At 38.0% G+C, this 23358-nt stretch overlaps 1 protein-coding gene and 1 pseudogene across 2 annotated transcripts in view; one reads left to right on the top strand and one right to left on the bottom strand.

The window, feature by feature from the left end:
• The window catches only part of CALCR (calcitonin receptor), a 147439-nt gene that overhangs the window by 100537 nt on the left and 23544 nt on the right, over window positions 1–23358 (top strand). For both annotated transcript variants that reach the window (XM_024131216.1, XM_024131220.2), the window contains 3 exons: window positions 617–708; window positions 8203–8329; window positions 19167–19320. In XM_024131216.1, coding sequence (XP_023986984.1) covers window positions 617–708; window positions 8203–8329; window positions 19167–19320 — 373 coding nt within the window. The remainder of the gene's footprint in view (window positions 1–616; window positions 709–8202; window positions 8330–19166; window positions 19321–23358) is intronic.
• Window positions 20845–21259, bottom strand: LOC102988248 (ragulator complex protein LAMTOR3-like; annotated as a pseudogene).

The following is a 23358-nucleotide window of genomic DNA, read 5'->3' as shown; positions in this document are numbered from 1 at the left end:
ACCTGGGCCATCTTTTCTCATCCTTTCACATCCAATGTTTCTGTATCCCTGTATTAAATGATGTTCCTTACAACATATAATTGCTTTAAAAATCATCTATTCCAACCACATGATTTTACAGATGAGGACTACTGCAGTCTGGAAAATTGAAGTGACTGGACCTATGAGTGTCACACAAACACTTACTGATAATACTCTGAGTACAGAACTCTCTGATGAACCCCATCTTCTCTTCTTCCCACCATGTCATGCATATTCCAATAAAACTGATATTCTTAGGAAAGTTAATTAATCCAATTTATAATTCAATATTATTTAATTCTCTGAAATATTTGTTATCATTTTAGTCATTTTTTTAAAGGAGAAAAACATTTGTTGGTTTACACTATTTAAAAATAAACGTTTTCGGGCAGAAATTGAGACACAGATGTAGAGAACAAACGTATGGACACCAAGGGGGGAAAGCGGCGGGGGGTGGGGGGGGTGTGATGAATTGGGCGATTGGGATTGACATGTATACACTGATGGAAAAAAAAATAATAAACTGTTTTCCCTCTTCTATAATAATTTATTCACCTATCTGCTTTTGTAACTGGTTTTGTTGTTGTTGTTGCAGAATGCATACATTCTGTACTACTTGGCTATTGTGGGTCATTCTATGTCGATGTTCACCCTGGTGATTTCCCTGGCGATTTTCGTGCTTGTTAGGTAAGTGCACCTATAGCATCTGCCTTTTATTTTCTTAGGTACTAAAATAAATGGTTTACTCTGCAAGAGTGTTGGGCCTGGGGAAGTCTGCTGATTATAAGACATGTAACACTGGGAGTCATGAAGTAGCAAGAAAAATGAAATTAATTATAATATGCTTTTTAACCCTATCTTTGAGGATAAATAGGATGGATAAATATAATTTTCAAAGGCGATATGCCTCTTTCCCAAAATGAAATAATCCTGTGAGCCCGTAAATACACTGCATTAACATGGTTAAGTTCCACTTACCATGGCTAAGCTTCCATGAAGTACTGAGGAAATAATCCTCTTCCTTCTTTTACCCTCACTCTAAAATATGGAGGCCATGGCCACAAGTTCAAACACACCCTGCTTAATTATGAGCTGTAAGTGGATTGGGCCAGAAGAGAAGTGGGGCTGGTAAGGCCATGATCATGTTCAGCCAGAAAAGGAAGTTTCTTTTGGCCTTGACTAACTCAGCCAGAGTCGAGGAGAACCTCTAGAAGAAGATGGCCTGTTGTCAAGTGTCAGTTTTTTGCCCTTGCACACCTACCATTGTTAACTGAAAGTGTCTTCTAAGAACTGTAAGAAACAAAATTCCAATGAGGGTTTCTTTTCTGAGGCTGTGTCCATACAAATGATTGCATTACCTATTGCAAAATGATTAAGTTGATATAGATACTGATTTTACAATAATGGAGAATTTAAAATATTCTATAGTTTTAGGAATGACCACAATGATGTGAGATAGTAACATATGTTAAATTTGATCCTAAAAACATGTCCTAAATTTAGTGTCATTTTTTTAAATCAAAGGCAGGAGGCATGCTACAGTGCTATTTCCTTCCACTGATACTTTTTTTAGTGATATTATACAAATGATTAAGAAAAGTTCATAGGCACAGACTACAAATAACTCTCCACACTTAAAAGATGTGATATGTAATTAAATATATAGAGATTCATATATAAAATAACAATCTTAATTTGACTTTTGTTAAAATATTGCCAAGATAATACTAGAAAAAATTAAACCAAGGGGAGAATCACACTTACCACACCCTTAATACAACTACAATTATTTTTTCCTTGACCCTATTTTTAATCTTTGTCTATAACTTACATCATAATTACATATTGTATTATGTCAACATCATCAATTTATGTTGATTAAGCAATATAACTGAATAGCAATTTTTTAACTGAATAGCAAATAATAACATAAATAAGCAGAGAATGAGCTTCTTCCATATTTGGTTTAACAGGAGAGAGACTGATAAAGCAACAAGACATGAAGGATTAATTATTAGAATAATTTTTCAATTATAATGATCAGAATACAGCAGAGTAAACACATAGCATGATTAATCTTTGAATGTCTATTCATTTTTCAGCTACACTTGACCGCAGAGCAAAAATACATCATCATGGCTCTCATATAATTTTGATTAAAAAGTCTGTCACTAAGGGGCTTCCCTGGTGGCACAGCGGTTGGGAGTCCGCCTGCCAATGCAGGGGACACGGGTTCGTGCCCCGGTCCGGGAGGATCCCACATGCCGCGGAGCGGCTGGGCCCGTGAGCCATGGCTGCTGGGCCTGTGCGTCCGGAGCCTGTGCTCCGCAGCGGGAGAGGCCACAACAGTGAGAGGCCCGCATACAGCAAAAAAAAAAAAAAAGAAAAAAAAAAAGTCTGTCACTAAAAGTCTATTCTTTAAATTTTTAAAATATAACCATAAGAAAATTGAAATAAAAGCCCCAAATTTGTAATTCTGCAACTAATAAATGTACAAAGGACTTTAAAGATAAAAAAATGTCAAGGGAGATTTCTTAGTTCTTTACTTCTCCAGTCACTTAAATAAGTGATGAGGTATGAGAGCCAAATCAGCAAAGAAAGTAAGAATGTTCTTTCAATAATTTCTCTATTAAGCCACTAAAGATGGGTGTTTAAAAGTGTAGCACACGGGCAAAGTGAAATATTTCTCAATTCCAGTTAGTCCCAAAACAAAATCTGGTAAAATCCTTGGGAGTGGGGGCATACTATCTAGGAAGCACAGATTTTGCCCTTACTGTCTCTCTGTTTCAAGAACTTTCCAAGTCTTGGGAGGAAAAACATGTCTTATTGAGGTAGAATCTGAATATAACAATGGGAAGACACAAACTGAAACAGTTGGTTCTCTAGGGTGCACACAGTAAAAGGTGACTAGGATACAAAAAACACACATGCTGAGATGCTTAATATTCAAAGCCAGAAGCAGTCATATCTGATTTTTATACCTGTTCTTAATCTTACCTTAAATCTGCCCAAACTAAAACTATCAATGCCATCTGTTTTTCTTAAAGTACGTTTCTAATTCATCACATTTTTTCTTACATTTGGATTTCAGAAATATTCAAAGTGACTGTGAAAATAAAAATAACTGATCTATGATTGCATTTTATCTTTTAATTAGAAATATTTTCCCAGGTGTTTTCCAAACACTCAACATCACCCTTGTGATATTTACTGCACATTACAAGGGGAGGTTTTACAATTTATGTGCTTAAATGGCATCATCTGTGTGAAACCTGAGCAAGCAATAATCATCACTCCCTTGCTTAATTCTGCATGCCCAGGGTTGAGTTATTTTGCAAAATCCAAATAATCAATTTCATAAAACGTTCATGAAACCAAAATGAGAAGTTACACTCAGCTCTGCTTCTGAGACCTAATGCCTCATTCATAATCATCCCATTGAAGTCTCACTCTAAAATCCTAACATGTGCCTTCTAGGGTCTATAAAAAGGAATAACCCTGCAGGTGTCCTTCTCAAACCAGCAGGCCAGGAAGGCCTGCAGAGGAGTTACTGAATATATGGGAGGCTGTAGAACTGCCAATACTTTGCTAAAAATCCTGGGGTATTACTCAGAATGAGGTCATTAAGGCATGCCGCTAATCTTAATGTGATTTTACTCTGAGCATTCAGGAGAAGATAAAAGGCAGGACTGTGTAACCTGAAACAAATAAGAATCATGCTCCCTGTGCTATTGGAAAACGATTGTAGAAATGTATATAAGGTCTTTGTTATTTTAAAAGAATAAAATTGAACTTCTAGGCCCTCTTCAAGATAAAGGAAATTTTTTCAGTGATTTAAATCATAGAAAAGGCAATACTGAGATCTTAACTGTACAAAGTGGCAGAGTTAAAATAATATTCAGGATGATATACAGGTTACTTCTGATCCACCAATTAAAGGTTGAAAACAGCCTTTTTAGGATATTTGGTTTAGGACCTATACTGGGAAAAATAGTTAGGAGTAATACCATGGAGAGGAATTAAATAGAACCATCAAATTACTTAAGACTCCTCACGACTAGATGCTAAAAGTAAATGTCAATAAGAGGGTTAAAATAAAAATACCTTTAGAGAAGACTGGCTTGAGAAAGTCACATAAGTGGACATTTGTGTTTGTTTCCTGCCATTTTAAGCAAGTTTGCAATAAATTCACTTATCAGTTCCATGTACAATTTATCAATTTACATTTCTGCATAGTAATTCTAAATACTAAAACATCTCACTGTTTTTTCTTAAGGAAGGTCCAATAATAGAACATTCATTAACATCCATTTTGACTATGTGGTACCAAAGTACTACTTGCTGATTAAATATTGTGAATATCACTTATTCTTGCCTGAAAGTTAACAGAGATATATGCTGAAAGAGAAGTGTGTTCATTGCATTACATTTTCTACATTACATTACATTGACCACGTTGGCCAAAAAAAAAAGTTTTCCACTGGGACCTCTCAAAGGAATATTGATTCCTCTATTACTCAGTATTCCCTATTATTCAATTTCACATCTTTATAGAGGATAAATAGATAACTATCTTATATAGTATCCTATTATGCATCTCTGTCTGCCTTCCTGTTCCTCCAGAGAAACCATTAAATCAATGGCAGCAAAAACAGCCTCCTTTCTCCCAACCCACCCTTGACAAGGCAGGACACCAAAGATAACTGTTGGTCATCTCTTAGCACATGTTCACTCATAGAACAGTAGTAATAGGAAAAGAAGCAAGAGTTATGATTGAAAGGGAGTTCCTTAAGGATAAAGATTTTGTGCTAAATCCAAAGATATAAAGTCCTTGTCCGATAGGAAAGATGTATAACATATTCTGAATTTTTCTAGGAGTTTTAATGCCTCCTTCCCTCACTCCTCTTGTCCATCATGAACAAGGTATGATACCTAAGTAAAGGAAAACTTAACGTTGTGCCTTGTCCTGTGATATCAAACTGATCTATACAATCTGCAAGACTCAAGGTAAATATTAAGCATATTCTCATACAACTTCAAGATCCTGCAAGTACACATATACATGCATAGGATACCAATAACTTGAAACAAAGTTTTCAATGTGAAAGATTTACACCAGGTAAATTAAAATCATAAATATGACATTTAGCTTTAACTTTAAAGTGTGACATCTTGAGATTCATATGAAAGTAAATTGTTATCTCATCCTCACATGTGAATGACACCTTGATTGGGCCAAGACAGTGGATTATATTGTCTTATCCTCCCACTCTTGGAGAATCTATGGTACTTACAGTTCCCTGTCACTCAGAGTAAGCAACATCCTGTCCATCTAAATACCTGTGTTTTTCTTTTTTTGATTTTTTTTTTTTATCAGGAGGAATAAAGTAGAGCTAATATCTGGTTCATGCCATTTCTACTAAAGACATTTCAGGTCTGACAGGAAAATGTCCGCTTCTCTCATGTTCATTCAGGCAACAGGATATTTGTATTGAGAACAGTTAAACACATAATTTCTGAAGTTCAGTTAATCTTCTTCAGCATCCTATACCTCTTTCAGAACATTTATTATAATAGTAAATAATTATGTAATATATAAGGTCCCTGAAGGCAGAAGCTGTCAGTTTTGTTCACCCATATATCCCTAGCATCTACAAGAAGGTTTGAATCAGAGTTGGATACACAGTAATATGTGTTGGATTATTGGAAGAATTTTAATAAATTTAAAGTACCTTTAACTCGCTTCAAAAAGCTGAGTGTAAAGGTCATCAAGTAAGTGTAGTAAAATTTTTAAAACTCAATAAGGAGAAATTATATTGAAATCTTCAAGAAACAGAGACTCATATTAGTCATATTCTTCCTTTGGAACCTAACGGTTTATCCAGCTTTAAACCATCACTTTCTCACTGTGTACATAACACAGTACTGTATATAGGTTTTACGTAACGTTGAACAACAGGATAATGTCCAATATTAGTTAAGAATCTGGCAAATGTTCAGTATGATACAAAGTATGAAATATGAGATCATCTAGCATTTAATGTAATTCTCTGTACTGGTAAAACTGTTTAGTGGTCACGGCTCAAAGAAAATTGCTATTATATAAAGATTTTTAATGCAAAAACGAGTATCAAGCCCTACTGTGTGTCAGAAGCTGTCCTAGGTACACAAAACAAATTCCTTTAACATTTCCATTCTAGTAAGAGAAAAGGAGAAAATAACAGGCAGTAAACAAATATACGATAGGTCAGGAGGCAGTAAGTGTTAAGAAAAATAAAACAGGGATACAAGGACCCAAGAGTAAGCTGGAGGTGGAGGAAGTATATTTTATTTAGGGCAGTTCTGCTTTACACAGGAGACTGAACATTAACCAGTTCTGTAAGCTAATGTCCATTGACAGATTATTGAACTCTACCCAATCCAAAGAAAATCAGGCATGAGAATAACTATGTTGAGTGATGCATTCATCCATACTCCTTAGTTACGCATAATGTCAACTGTCGTTGGTTTAAGCCAGGCTGAATCCAATAATGAGAACACAGATATTTGCCTCCCAGTGAGAAGAATTATAAAATGCTATTACGACTTATGAAAAATGGCAGGTCAGAGGTTTAACAGTTACTTTATGGGAAGAGTTTATGCAGTATAAATGGGCATGATGTTTCACATAAATATTTTTTTCTTTTTAAAGCCTTAAATTTGCATCCTACTTTTTATAGTACTGTTAAAAAAACAACTAGGTTCAATTTATTTAACAAAATTTTCTGCTGCTACATAAAGTAGCATATGGTAGTGTGTGTGAGAGAAAGAGAGAGGGAGGGAGAGAGAGAAAGTTCTCCTCTAAACCCCATCTTTACCATTGGCTGCCTCCTACATTCTACCCCTGCTCAACAAGTTGAGGATTTTGAAGTATTCTGCATTAACTATTTACTATTGCTTGTGCTTCCTGAAGAGTTCAAAAAGGTAGCTACAATAATCAAAATGTGCTCTAACAGTTGCCCTTATTGCTTAAAGTTACTTTTTACTACAGATAATTGACAACTCATTTTTTCCTTTGATTTGAAAATATAGGAAAGCATTTTCATGTTCATTTTTCCCCAGAATTTTCTTGTCAAAATGCCTGGGATTCTAGCTTTATTCCATGAAGATTTTTTAGGAGTAGTTACTATGATCACTCATTGGCATCATTAACTGAATGTTAACGTTAAATTTCTCACATTATGCTAAACATTTTTTGACTGGGTCAAATACGGTAAACACGAGATTTTAATTCATCTAGGATAATCACTCCAATTTTGTTATAGCCGTCCTGAAGGCTGTCTACATTTGCATCAAAAAGTGAAATAGGATATTCAAACTAATGTTTATTTAGATGAACATTCACACAAGTACACGAGTACAAATTTATGAAGTGGAGGAGAAAGGAATGAAAAATGCAGCAAACTGTTTAGTACGCCAGAGGTGGGACATGGCTGTTCCAACAAGCAGTGCACTTGGATAGGTCCCAGGTCCAAACCACACTGTGCCTCAGCACGAGATCAGATTTGAGACTAGTTAGAATTCTCTGCCTGTGTCTGAGCTCCACCATCAGGAGGACATGGAAAGAAGGAGCCATAGGGTTCATTTCCAGTTGGAATACAAGAAATAAGAAGGTATTAAAAGAAATGGTGAAAGAAAAGGATGACAGGAGACTTAATAAAATCTGTGTATGTGATGGGCCAAGGACATGGATTCAATCAGGCTGTCAGGCAGCCTTGTTTCTGACTTCAGGCTCTGTTATCCCATTTGCCACTCAATTTCTGCCGGGTTACATCAATGGAGAGTCGACGTTTCATCTGAAGCACAACTCCAAACCCTAATGGTTTCTCTTGTAAAAGTCCTTCTCTTAATTAATTTTATGACATTTGTTATAATTAAAAGTGATTTTTATCACTCACTCTTTTAGTTATTATAGGAAGTCACCCTGAGGACTGAAAACTATGAGCTACTGGAAAACTGTCTGTAAAAATCAGGCAGAAAGGTAGTAATGAGTCTTAAAGATGAAAGCTTCACTTATTTCTATATGTTCTTTCCTTTGTTGCCAAAGAAAATATTAAAAATATTTACAAAGTGTTTTTTTTTTTTCCAGGTACGTCAACATTTTGGCACTGGTTAATGCTTTCTGTTACTTTTTCCTTCCAGGAGCCTTAAGTGCCAAAGGGTGACTCTGCACAAGAACATGTTTCTGACTTACGTTCTGAATTCTATCATTATCATCATCCACCTGGTTGAAGTTGTGCCCAACGGAGAGCTCGTGAAAAGGGATCCGGTAAGCACTGCATGATTTGTCTTTAATTTTATTTTTAAGGATATAGTAAGTATAAATAGTGAACATGGTGTCATTGTCTTACTTAAGCAGCTGTTTACATATATAATAATATTTACTTTTACAGTTGAGTTTTGCATTTAACAAGGCACATCATTTCTGTGTAATTATTGGAAGTAATGGTTATATGCTATAGTAAAGGGCTGGGGATAATAAAGGTATAGCCCAATAAGAATCATACCGTAAATAATGAATTTTCATGACTAATCAGTAATTTATTAACATCTATGGGAAGTTCACTGAGCACATGTACTAGATGTACTAAAGCAGTGCTTTGCAGTGGCCCCAGTGTGTCACTAATGGGTTACAGGTGTGCATAGGTATTAATCCCTCAGCATTCTGGTGCCGAGCTAGTCTTGGGCCAGTCACTTCAGCTGCAAGTAGCTATGCATTTACTCTAGTGATTCATATAAATTTTATCATGTTCTCTGTTTGCATGACTTAGAAAAAAGATTTAAATGTCCCTAGTTCAGGCACTGTCATCTCCCAGTCTCTGCTAATGGCCCCCATTAACTGAGCTCAACCAGAAACCAGAGGGCGAGGAAGCCCTGAAGGAGATGTGCAGAGCAATTTCTCCAGGCCCAGGAGCTGGGTAGAGAGTGCACTTGAAAGCACAAGCAGAAGTTATCCAGTACACAATGAATGGCCAAGGGATATTTTCATTTTTGTTTCTCTGCTTAACTGTGTTATGCAAGCATCTGTAGATAGCCTCATCTTTCAAAACTGGCATTTGACAGCTCTGCCAACCCAATGACAAAAATGCGTGAAATCTGCCCAGAGCGTGCATCCTGCGTGACAGTGGCATGGCATGGGAAAGCAGCTTAATTTGGCTTCTAATGGATCCACAGTGCTAATAATTTTTGCAGTGTGAATACATCCAGAAAGGCATTGTGATCCATCTTTTAAAACCATGGCATCTGTTATTGAGAGAGTCCTGTCTTAGGTGCAGAATGGGTTTACCTTGATGAGTTTTCTTCTTTCATGTCAACCGATTTTAATAAAAGTAATCTCATTTCACTTAATCCTCACAAGACCCCATCGAAGGGTGGATATTCTCCCCATTATTTTTTTTAACGTCTTTATTGGAGTATAATTGTTTACAATGGTGTGTTAGTTTCTGCTTTATAACAAAGTGAATCAGCTATACATATACGTATATCCCCATATCTCCTCCCTCTTGCATCTCCCTCCCACCCTCCCTATCCCACTCCTCTAGGTGGTCACAAAGCACCGAGCTGATCTCCCTGTGCTATGCGGCTTCTTCCCACTAGCTAGGTATTTTACATTTGGTAGTGTATATATGTCCATGCCACTCTCTCACTTCGTCCCAGCTTACCCTTCCCCCTCCCCGTGTCCCAAGTCCATTCTCTGCATGTTTATTCCCGTCCTGCCATCTCCCCATTATTAATTGAGTAAACGGAGGCTCAGTGAAGGCACGTGTCCTACACACCGTGGATAGTTAGACGTAGATAGTTGTCCTACACACCGTGGATAGTTAGATAGATAGATTCAAACCCAGACCTGTCCCACGCAGAAGCCCATCCTCTCTCCTCTGTACCACATGGTGCTCTTGATTATCTTGATTTCTTTCCTTAGGAAGATTGTCCCTAAAGATATTGGCTCAGCCATTTCAAAGTAATGGTTCTCCATAATTAGACAAGCACACTCCATTTCATTAGGGAAGCTGACTCCCACTAAGATTAAAACAGGTGTAGAAGCCATTAACCAAGAATATCTCAGCAAAGAAAACTCAAATTTGGGGCATCACATTTCCCATTAAATAAGAAAACCCTGAGAAAGTTACTATCTGTACAAAGTAGGCCAGGAAATGGCACTTTAGTTATTGAATAATCAGCCCACCAACCTGGGAGCAGAGGTCTTGTAATTCTTGAATAGACTCTCTCCCATCTCTCTTGTGCGGGGTCTCACACCCACATGTCATGCCTCCAGCCCACCCTCTGGATGTAGGGTAATGGGGGCTTTTCATCCATTATGAGATCATACTAAACCTGTTTTCCTCCTGAAATAGTATACATTCAGGACTTTTCTGAGTTCACTATTAAATTGCAGAAGCCATTTAACCTTATCCATCAAATGAGAGTAATAAAAACTGCCCTTACTTCCAAGGGGTTGTCCCAGAGTCCCAAAGAAGCATAAAGCTTTTAAAAATTCCCAAGAGCGGGTTTCCCTGGTGGCGCAGTGGTTGCGCGTCCGCCTGCCGATGCAGGGGAACCGGGTTCGCGCCCCGGTCTGGGAGGATCCCACATGCCGCGGAGCGGCTGGGCCCGTGAGCCATGGCCGCTGAGCCTGCGCGTCCGGAGCCTGTGCTCCGCAACGGGAGGGGCCACAGCAGAGAGAGGCCCGCATACCACAAAAAAAAAAAAAAAAAAAAAAAAAAAATTCCCAAGAGCGTGATATTGCAAACGATTGCTCACAAGGTTACTGCTAACCCTTGCCCTGTGGCTAGCTCCATAGGTCTCTGCACATGACTTTCCCAGCCAATCTGTTACTCTATTCATTTTCTTAGACTCGTAAGTTATCATTGGCGGATGTTTTCACTTTCATAGGTACTTTAGGGACAGACATTCCTAGGTACTCTGGCAGTCACAGCACACAGGCTGCCTCCTAGCCACCAAGCAGCCAGCTCGGCTCTGCCTTCCAGCTCCCCTACTGCCTAGAAACCTTTAATAAAGCATGTAAGCAGGTATCTAGGGACCTGGCTTAGCCACAAAGCAGCTGATTCCCTGGGAGAATGTGAGCATAGGGGAGTCAGAGAAATTAATAGGAAGCTTTCTTCTGGATATGGAGGAGGGAGGGTGGCTCTCTCACATTAGGCATTCTCAAAGTGACATAAGTTTGAAAAACTGAAAAGAAGTTTATCTTTATGGCATGACTAACACCGGGTTCTCCTAATCAATATATTTTTAACCTAACAGACTTGGGTTTTTTTTTTTTTTTTTAAGCTATGCAAGAGCAAACTTCCTAGGAAAAAACTATAAAACTCTTGAAAGGTAGAACTTCATGCAATCAATCAAGTGTTTATTGAGCACCCCAAACTCAAATTTTAGTCTTCAGGCTGAACTAAATTCATATCATTTGGGGGAAATATCTATTTATGACATTCTCTTCACAATCCCTAGGAAAATGCCCAGCCTCACATGGAAACAGCTGCCTACATCTTGCAACTATATATGTGAGACTCAGTCATTTATCTACCTATTTCAAAGTGTGTGTATGTCTCTTTTTTAGTGGAAAACAAAGGAGCAAAAAGCCTGATTTTTCTCTGTGTGCCTGAATGAGAAGTCTCCTTTCCTCTGAGATTCAAATGAGAATAAGCCACCAATCACAGCCCACTTATAGTGGAAAACGGGGCATGTCATAGTGTGTGAGCACACTTCGCTCTCTTCCACATTTCCGTAGGACAAAATTCGGAAACATGTGCCTTTTTCCAAATACATATAAATAGCATAGGCTAAAAACCAAAGACCACAACGACAAAGATTAATTGATGTTTGTAAATCGTGAAGCATACAACTGGCCCAAAGGAAAAATACTAGGACATTTGTTGTTAGTACTTTCTCTATTTGAACAGTCTTTGTTTTCCAGTGAGATTTTGGTACATCTCTTATCTAATCCTCCACATACAACACAGGACTGCTCTCTCTAGGCAGGCAAAATTAGTTCAAGAAAGGATAGGAAAGAACTCTCAAGTAGATATATCTTGTATGTTATTCATCATTGAAACTGCTTATTTACTATTTCCAAGAGAGACATAGGTCTTAAACTTTGTATTGTACCTTATCTTGAAAATGCATATTCTGTCATAAATGCTATCACAGAAGTCTAGTTTCTTGAGGATCTTTTCCTATCCAAAAGACTATTAAAGTAAATTGCAGTTGGAACTACAAATGCAGGCATTAAGAATAAAGGAATTTTTCCTATTGTAATATATTTGAATACACAGGGGATAAACAAGAACTAGGAAAGGTTTCACCAGGTTTAACTAGAAAAGCCCCATCTTTCCCAGCAATAAAATTCCCCACCTTTAAAAAGACAGAGAAAATAACATCCAAATATTGAGAGTCATGTCATCAACTTATTACTAAGTCATGTGCAAAATCAGATATTTTTAATTACTCTAGATAAATTATATGAAATACTGCATTTTTCTTGAAAAACTGACATTCCAGAAAACACTAGATTAAGGTCCTCCCTAGCCAAGAAAAGTGGAGATAATAAGAAAAACCCAAGAAAGAAGAGACAGACAAAAAAAATTAGCAGAAGAAATTTTTGAAAAAGGGAAGTTATTAGACATTTTCAGTCTACAAATATTTATTGAAATTGCAATTAACATGAAAAACATAACCAAAGTCATAAACTAAAGAAGAGCACATCCAGCAGCACTTCATCTGTCTGTGATTCAAGCATATTCTCTTTTCTATAAAAAAGAATACATAATTTTCTATATAAAAAAGAATATATAATTTTTAAAGACTCTTTCTTTCTTAAGCAAACTAAAGACAGAATTGTGGGTTGTTGTTTTTTTTTTCATTTTGACCCAATTCTCAGGTCACTGGATCAGTAGTTAAGAGGCAAAAATATTTTCCTTTCCAGTGCCCAAGGGGATATATTAAAAAGAAAGTTATTTCTTGTAAAAGGAGGCTGCTTTATCCCAGTGCTTTCACACTACTTCTGAAGGGTTTATTTTGTTGGGGGCAAAAGAAAACAGTGTTCTCACTCCTCAGCAGGGAATCCCAGTGGGTTTATGGTCCCTTTCCCATCGAAGTAGTCAGTCTCTTCCCTTGGAAGTTTTTTGGTTGGGCAGATTCTCTCCTGTAAAACCAAGGGTGAGAATCTTATTCCTTCACACAACTTTTTTTTTTTTTTTTAAAGTTAAACTCAGAATGACTCCTCGAATAAATAAGGGCTGAATAAATCCTCAGTTTATTGAGTGATGTGAAAATTGCTCATTGTCATTTGTGTCATCTGAACATTTCACTTCCATAATATCTAAAATTTCATTTTCTTGTTCCGTCTGCTTTTTCGATGATCTTCAATGTAGAGAGTTAGGAGGCAGAATTAAAAGCATTGTTCTTGCTGCATCTAAAGGAAGCTGGCAGCATACTAGTCATTTTCTAAAAAGAAATGTCCCTCTGAACTTTTTATCTGAGTCTGAAAGGGACAATACAGGGAGATTAGTTTTTACTGGGAACCTGAGCATTTTATACCTCAAAAGCCAAAACAATTGGGTCACATTTTCTATAGCCTCTTATATAAGTAAAGTCAGATGAGTCCCAAGTTCTGAAAAACAAAGTGAATTTCTTCTAAGTCTCACTTGTTCAGGACAGTTGAGCCAATAGGCTATGTCAGGACGTCATCCTAGTCACAGGAAGGTCAGCTTGGAATGGATGCTTAGAAGTGAGGCACTAGAAACTGATGAAACCACGAGTGGAAACTGGACGCCTCCCACCTAGCCCAGAGGAGGCTGGTGGGAGGGAGAGCATGTACATGTGAGGGAGGTGACAGCGATAGCAGAGTTTTTGAGATGAGAGATCAAATGGCAGATAAAACTGTATTGGAATTATCCATTTGGTAGCCTATGAAAGACATTAGATTGAGAATGAAAAAGTATGATGGATTTGAGGGACAGTGCAGAGAGAATAATGCCAAGACACGCTAATGAATTGAGGTATCTTACCCTGGTCATTTATGCTATTTCACTTTACTTACATTTCAAAGCCAGTAAGTGGTCTTTTAACCAAGATCATATGGTACAGAAAGGTATAGAGGATTTCTTTATTCCTTTTAAAATTTATTATTTATAATCAACCACGTTTCCATGTGGATTTGAAGAATTTATTCCTAAAATGGCTATAAACATCAACCCAATCTCCAGTTTCTCTCACCTGACCAATCTGGGTGATACCTCTGCACGAGAAATTAGTCACCTACAAATGGTATCTTGTGGTATGGTTTATGTAGTGAGTCTTCATCTCAACGTTTGCAGCTTGTTTCCCTTGCTTTGAGAAGGCTGTTATGAATGTTATGCAGCACTTCTTATAGATTTGTTTTCATTCTCAAATAACTTTCAGTTGAGTTACTAGAAGTTTTGTACACTCCCTTGGGGTATGTTGGTTAATTGCTAGAAAGCTGTGGAGGAATCATCAATTTGATATTAGCTGTGTTCAGGTGGATTGCTCCAAATACTACAGCATTGTTCTCGCTGAACTACAGGATCTCAGATCCCAGCCCTTCTACTTACAGATTAATCTTGAGCAAGTTACTTAACCTCACTGTGCTTCACTTTCTTGATAGAGATATCAATAATAATAGTACCTTTCTCAAAGAGTTGCTTGTGAGAATTAAATGAACCAATACACCAAAGATCCATAAATCCATTTAAGAGTCAGAACTCTCAAATGTTAGCTATTATTATTTATACTAGAGTTGTTACCATTGTCATGGACTTAGGCACTCATCATTTTCTAACTGTGGTACTCAGTTTCATTTCTGTGTTAACACACCATGGGAGGTGTGGAAACTCAGAGCATGTGTAAAATACTGCTTAAATCTAAAAGGACTAAGTGTGAAAGCAGAATGAACATACTCGGAGGTTTTTAAATCACAAATAACCAAAAAGGGCTGTGGCCTGAGCATATAAAACTCATTCAGTCATGGCTTGAAAATCCCCAGTGAAGAGTGATAATATCCTCATTACAGCATGTAGGCAAAGACCCGTGAGTATAGCAAGCTGTTAATTTTTATTCCCCTGCCACATTTCTAACAGGCTTTTTTTGCCCCCCCATCATGTTTTCTGTTTTCTCTGGCTTTGTTTCCTGAACACTTCCGGAGTATCTCCTTTGCCAATTTCTGGATCATTTTCCAGTGTATTTATCTCAAATGGGACTTTTTTCCTCCAGTGGGTTGTTTTTTTTTTTTCTAAACACACCCAATCGTGACTACAGTTGCACAGATTCAAGCTTATTTTCTCTGAGGCTTTATCAGAAATCAGCCCAGGATTGCATGACAGACTCGCATTTAATTGAAAACGTTATATCTTTAAATTTCTCTAGAGAAGGACTGCAGTAGTTTCCTACAAAGTTAATGCCGACTTTCTGACTGGGGTATTTTTCTTCTTCATTCAGCTAGCTTTAAAGACTGTACAAGGTGACAGTTTTCAAGTTGAGATGAGAGCCTTTTGCCCTTTGGTTTGTCAACTGCACTGGCATCTTGACAAAAAGTTCTGTAATTCCTCCTCACGAAGTTTTAGTGTACATGTGAATCAAAGTCAGGACGTTTCTCATTGCATTGTGAGTCTACTGGAACAAGAAGCTTGTGCTCTTTGATGGTTAGTGTTATCAGTACTGGAAGGCTGTAACCAAAACAGCAGTCAGGTACTGAGTAAACTCCCTCTGTACCCTAAATCCAATCAAAGTGTGCCCCATCATCCAATAGCATCAGCGTCACTCGGTACTTCACTTAGAAATGCAGAATCTACCACCCCATGCTAGATCTTCTGAATCGGAATCACTACTAATGGGACCCCAAATCTGTTTTAACAAGCTCTCCCAGTGACTCTGATGCATGCTAAAATTTGAAAAAGCACTACTATAAACTTTTTCATTATTTATATTTGAACTGGATATGTTTGGAGGAATTCATTATTACATCACTGCTTTCAAGAACTCCTTTCAATAGGCCATGCCCACACCCTTTAGAGTTTAATTTCAAGGAGTAGATGAAAGGGCATTTCAGGCTTGTAAGATGTGTGAAGGAATGGAGAGGAAAAAGGTAAGCTGTATGTCCTTTCTAGTTCTCTGTGTATCAAAATCACTCTCGCACTTCAAGAGAAGAGAGCTGGGAAAATTACTGACCTAATCAAATATCAGTCTCATTTGATCCATTCACTTTTATAGACAAACAAAAGTAGTTTCTCTCCACAGTATTTCCCACTCCAGTTCTAAGCAGTTCAGGGAAGATAATGGAGTTGCAACCTCCATTCCCCAAAAGTGTATGCCCACATGAGGTAGAACGATACACACACCCCTGCAACAGAGGCAGAACAACCTATAGACACAGTGCTGGAGATCACCAGAACCTACCCCAAAGTTTATTTCTGCTTTAAAACAAGATTTAGCAGAAATAAACTCGGCAGCTTTGATTCGGTACAAAGTATTATGGAGTTAGTACTCTTTAGACCATTTCAAACTAATTTTTCAATATTTTTAGTTATTTATTAATATATTTGTATGGTGGAGGATATGGTTTTAACTGTTCGCCATAAGTTTTCAAACATGCTTCTAATAGCCCCCAGTAACCAAAGAGAGACCCTCCTAGCATACTCTTCATTTTGCTACAATATTGTTCATGCAAATTCGAGAAGTAAATTTATAGTTAGCCACCTCTTTTACTATAAATTAGTCTGTATAGCAGCCCCCAAATAATGCAAAAATTGGAGGAAGGGCAGAATGCTTGACAACACTTAATAATTTGTTCAACTTTGGCAGAATCTACTAATTCATTCCTTGTTAATTTTCTCACAAATTGAATGGATTTTTTAATGTTAATAACACAAACCCCATTAGTTTGATTCATTTATTTGCTATGATCTAGGTGCCAGGCTTTGCTATGTACCTGAGAAAAGAATTTTTAATGGTATTAATGTTAATTACAGAAATCACCTGTTTTAGAAGTCATTGTGCATGGCTGCATTTATGTATTTCTGTATTCATCTCCCCTCCAGAAGATGACGTTCTCAATTGCAAGCACTGAACTTTGTCTTCGCAATTGTAGGACCTAGTCCAGGATTGGACACACACAAAAATAAGCATAGTTTCTTCATGAGATTTAGCCACCATTTTGACAAATCAAAAGATCTTAAATAATAACATGTGTTTAACCAAACTCTAGCAGAATGTCCTTTAAGAAATAGTTGGTTGTTATTTTGAATTCTCTCTTGCCAAATTTTTTAAAGCCAAACAAAACATCTCACAATTTTTTCCTTAGTATGCTACTGTATCTAGCCATATAGAACATAACTACAGTGAATAATGAGGATTGGCTGCATATAAAATGTGAAGTCAAAGCTGCTTTGGATGACACAGAGCCCCAGCTTTTCCCTGGGCCATCATCTCTGCCCTCTTCTTATCCCTTCCTCTACAAATGGCAGCCACCAAAGCTTCTGCTCTGGACCTCTTGATCCAGAAGGAATAGGGTTTTCAAGTAAGAGTAGTCTTTAAAATGAATCCAGAGTATCAACTGAATTTCTTATTTTACTTCCTTGTTTGTCATGTGCACATAGCAAGTATTTGCTTAGCAAATGCAAACTAATAATACTATTAAATAATCCCAATTAGGAAGGTAATCAGATAAAAAGTCAGTGCCTTTGTAAGCCAATATAAATTACTTTTAGATTTCCTGATGTTTTGAATTATCTGCACTACTGTTCCACTTTGGTCAGAATCAGAGGTTGATTCTATCTCTGAAAATACACTATCTGCCTTCTCATGGACCCAGCTGGCTGCTTCTTACGTTCAATGAGTTCTGAAAGGACTCAGTGCATCAGATTCCCAGTAAATGAATTACTATTGCTATGCATTGAATAGAAATGAGTGGTCCTGAAAAGGTTTCTGCAATACTGAAAGTCACTTTATGGCTAATTTGCTTTGTAAAAAAGAAGGCCTGAAATCCAGTCAGATTCAAAATGTAAAGCAGAGCATTTGATAAAATAATAATGCAAATAATCATCCCTAATATGTAAAGTCTTGCATGCTAAATTGTTGCTATTTTTGTTGTTGTTAGAGGGAGTCAAGCACAGCTAAATACCTTAGGTATTAGTTCCTCAACCAGGGACATTTTCTTCTCCAGGGGACATCTGGTAACGTCTGGAAACATTTTTGATTGTTATGACTGGGTAGGGGATGCTACTGGCGTCTAGGGGCTAGAGGTCAGGAATATTGCTAAACACCCATCAACACACAGGACAGCCCCACAACAAAAAGTATCCAGTCCAAAATATCGATAGTGCCAAGATGACAAGCCCTGCTCTAGAGGTGACTAGGAAACTCTTTAGGGTGTTCTATTATGTAGTTTAAGCAATAATTATTTCCATACAGACAACAATATGTAGTTAATCTTGATTGCTCCAGAAATGTGGATCCCACATCAGTACTGAGTACCAAGCGAGGTTGCCATCCTTATCTCTGTGTCCCAAACACATGGACCCCCATATAGAAACTAAGGCTCCCTTATGAAAGCAAAATCACATCAATTGGGCTCAGCATAGCTCCTGGCTCATATATGAGAAATTTACCACCTGGTTCTCTCCTCTTTTACTGCTAAGTAAACATCACTAGCATATCAGTGAACTTCAGGACAGCATTAACAATTTCTGTTATTCTCCTCATTGGCCATAGAAAAGGGGCCCTAAAAGTTATGTGACGAATCCTTGGATGCTATCAAAAATTATGGGTCTCAGACACACTACAGGAAAAATAAACCTGTCTAGTCTATATAAGTAACCAGGATGTAATGAGAAAAGAACATTTGGGAGACTAGGCTTCCATTGCCCTAGTTGGCTGTTTGTTTACATGTAATACTAATAACCTATGAACTATTACTCTGATTTCCGACTCTAGAGGGTGACACGTTGATAGATGCTTGGGGAAACTGCCTTTCAGGCTGAATGCAGATACTTTGGCTTGTTCGCACGTTCACCCTCTGTTCTCAGCCAAATTGTTACAGATGTCTTCCGCTGAGTATCTCCATTTCTTTCCAACAGCCGATCTGCAAGATTTTGCACTTTTTTCACCAGTACATGATGTCGTGCAACTATTTCTGGATGCTCTGTGAAGGAGTCTATCTTCACACACTCATCGTGGTGTCTGTGTTCGCTGAGGGACAACGCATGTGGTGGTATTATGTCCTGGGCTGGGGTATGTATTTTCTGCAGCTCAGTTTTGAGCCACCTTTACCTCTGTCTGTATATTCACAGTCTTCTAGTCTTGGTCAGAGAACAGGCAGGGGCTGAGATCCTTTGAGGAGAGATGGGACACAGGTGCTGGCAGGAGTTCAGTCTCCAAGAGAACTTGGTAGAAGCTTTTTAACAAGTTCACATGGACTGTGATAAGCAGGAGGGGTGAGTGCAGCGAAGAAGGGGTATGATTATGAGAATGTCTTCAGGAAACAAACCCAGCTAACAGATGGACTGAAAACATGCGCTGATTGAGAGATCTGATTAGACCCCCTTCAGTTTTATTTATCACCTGTTTGTAGAGCAAAGGAGAATTTCACATTTTGAATTCGGTACTCCCCTACCCTGGACCCACTTCCCTTCCTCAAGAGTGTGTTCCTTCCTGTCAATCCATCAGCAGGACTCCTCTAGTGAAGGTTCAGGAAGTGGAGTCCAGCTAAGCAATAGACGTAACCACATGGGCCTCCAAGTAGAACCTACCTGACATCACAGTGCATGGCAATGGCTTTGAAAAGCTTATGGTGGGACTGTTTGAGGTGTGGCTGCTACTTCTTTTTTTTCTTAAGGCTCATGGATGAGGTTTATTTTCCAATTGACAGTTTATGTTAGGTGACACAGTCTCCAAACCAGACGAGAAACAGTCACTTATTCATGTGGTTGACAGAGTGAATTAAGTTAATTGTAGTCTTTAAATGTTTAAAAACAGTCTGGGGGAAAAAACCTATGTAGTGCTCAAACTGTACTTTTAAAAATACTATTTTATTTATACTCAAGTATGAAAAAAATGCTATACTACCATGTTTACATACATACCAGTATTGGAAACAATTCAGTAATGAATCACATCTAAATTTTATAAAGAATACACAAACATTAAAAAACACTGATTGGTTATAGAAAGCAGAATAGAAGAAAAAACGATTAGCTATCATTTTCATTTCCATTAAAGAGCAGCACCCTCTGAGAAGAATCAAATCAGTTAGTGATACTCACCTATACTGCAAAATAATATATACAAAGGGAAAGTTAGTGATTGTACTGATTTTTATTACTTTTACTAAGCCATTTTATCTTCCTCACACTCGATGCAAAGAAAATAATATGAAGAAAAATATGTTCTCACCATTCACAATAAAAAGAGTCTGCTTCATTCTGCAGGCCTGCCATATTGTACAATAGAGAGCACTTCATGGCTCAAGTGGATCAAAGTATCATTTTGATTCTGAGCCACCGAATAGAATCTCATGCATATTTGGTGACTGAACTAACTCCATAGGAGCTGTGATAGATTGAACCATTTCTGTGGAATCCCCAGATCTCACGAATAAGAAAAGGTCCTACACAAGAAAAAATAACAATCAATCTGTCCATAAATTCTATCTATAGGCTCTTTCTCTAGTGTAAGGTGGAAAAAGGGGCCCTTTCTTGAGTACATGGATACAAGTGTTGCTGTAGTCTAAAGATTTCTGGATTGACACTGTGTCTGACATAATGAAGATAAGGTATACATAGAAACCACTGCCAGATTAAGAAACTTCCACAACTTGTCTCAATTCTTCAAATAATGGAGCAAGTTCCTTTTCTAGGCTGACGATTAGTCCTGTATTAGCATTGCTGCTGGCTATGAAACTCACCACCAAAGGTAAACGACTGAATTGAACCACCTGGTAGGTGTTATAGTAACAGGTGATACTTTTATTTTTTGAAAATCCAAGTTTGTTCCCTTGGTCTGTTGCAAGGGCAAAAGTAGACAAGAAACCAGGTCTCAAAGCATGCTCTGGAGCATCATCATTGGCCATTTTAATGAAAGGCATTCCATCTCATTCTGATACAACAATAGCATGGAGCCCCTCAACACGTGGTAATTTTTTATACAGGAATCGTTGTAGGTCATCCGCCATCATGAACCCCTTTCTCTGGCAGGATCAATCTCCACGCCTGGGTTTCTGGGCTGCCTGCTTCTCTGAGCTGTCACTTCAGAGGACAGCTTCTGAGACAGCTTCCTCTAAAAGCCGCTGTCACATGATTTGTGAGGTGTGGCTACTTCTGTACAAATTGACTAAGGTAGGGTGCTGAGGTCCTTGGGGACTCTCTAGAATTGTTCCCTTTCCCCGAGGGCTGCTAAAAGAACAGCTCCACTGGTGGAAGGAAAGCAGACAGATAGTAAGGCAGTGAGAGGGAAAAAGCTCTGGGACAAAAACACATTCAGTGAAACTTCCATAGTGGAGGAGGATCCCGAGGGCCATTCACACTGTCTATAGAGCCAACAGCTGCCCTTACTCTCCACTGACAGGGTGACTATGACTCTTGGAGCAGAAGCTGTGGATTGCCTTCAGCTAAGCCTGACTTTTAATGCAGCATTTGGGGGAGCCCCTAAAAGTATCCATAAGCGAGGCAAGATTTCATGAGGAGGGAGGATAATCCGAAGGCTTTCTGAAAACATCACACTTTGTAGTTAAACCCCTGCCCAACAGATATTGTTACCAACTGTATAGAAATGCCTCAGGGAAGTCATGTAAGCAGCCCAAAGTCTTCTCCATGATTTACTCCAGGGATGGCCCTATGCAATATTCGTTTACTGGTCAACACTCCCTCATAGGAACACATGGATTTTAACCAAGTATCAATACATTACCCAAACCCAGTGGGATAATCCTTCAATGGTGGGTCAATAGGGCAGATATTTGGGTTGCCTCAAAGTTGAACTGATGATGCTACAGCTCTTTGGTTGTAAGTAACAGATAATAAGATAATCTAATTTAATCAGAAAGAGAAATTCTCACACTCTAGAGCATCTCATGGAATTCAAGAGCCAAAATGCAGCGGGGCTACTAAAAGGGCTGTACCCTGGCAATAGCCCAGAATTCTGGATGTTTTAACCATCAGTAAGGTTAGAAATCAAGCTTGTGACTATCCTGCCCATCCCACATCAGGTGCTAGGTCCTCCTGTTTTTCCCTGTCCTCAAAACAGGACAGCATACAATCAAACTTGTTTTTTGTTGTTTTTTTTTTTTAATTTTTTTAACATCTTCATGTACAACTTGTCCAACTAGCTCTTAAGTGCTGAAAAACATATCCAAAGATCTCTTGAGGTCAATTTGCTAAACATTAAATTTGCTGAAGCCAGTGAAACACCTTACCAATTCTGAATATATTAGTTTCCTTCAGCTATCCATTTTCATTTATTAGTTGAATAGCACTCCACATCTTCTTTATCCATTCATCTGTTGATGGACAGTTAGGTTGCTTCCATGTCCTGGCTATTGTAAATAGAGCTGCAATGAACATTTTGGTACATGACTCTTTTTGAATTATGGTTTTCTCAGGGTATATGCCCAGTAGTGGGATTGCTGGGTCGTATGGTAGTTCTATTTGTAGTTTTTTAAGGAACCTCCATACTGTTCTCCATAGTGGCTGTATCAATTTACCAGCAGTGCAAGAGTGTTCCCTTTTCTCCACACCCTCTCCAGCATTTACTGTTTCTAGAGTTTTTGATGATGGCCATTCTGACCGGTGAGAGATTATATCTCATTGTAGTTTTAATTTGCATTTCTCTAATGATAAATGATGAGCATTCTTTCATGTGTTTGTTGGCAATCTGTATATCTTCTTTGGAGAAATGTCTATTTAGGTCATCTGCCCATTTTTGCATTGGGTTGTTTGTTTTCTTGTTATTGAGCTGCATGAGCTACTTGTAAATTTTGGAGATTAATCTTTGTCAGTTGCTTCATTTGCAAATATTTTCTCCCATTCTGAGGGTTGTCTTTTGGTCTTGTTTATGGTTTCCTTTGCTGTGCAAAAGCTTTTAAGTTTCATTAGGTCCCATTTGTTTATTTTTGTTTTTATTTCCATTTCTCTAGGAGATGGGTCAAAAAGGATCTTGCTGTGATTTATGTCATAGAGTGTTCTGCCTATGTTTTCCTCTAAGAGTTTGATAGTGTCTGGCCTTACATGTAGGTCTTTAACCCATTGTGAATTTATTTTTGTGTATGGTGTTAGG

The sequence above is a fragment of the Physeter macrocephalus genome, chromosome 5 (genome assembly GCF_002837175.3).
Source record: "Physeter macrocephalus isolate SW-GA chromosome 5, ASM283717v5, whole genome shotgun sequence".
Lineage (NCBI taxonomy): Eukaryota > Metazoa > Chordata > Mammalia > Artiodactyla > Physeteridae > Physeter > Physeter macrocephalus.
This window is presented reverse-complemented; position numbering and strand designations above follow the sequence as displayed.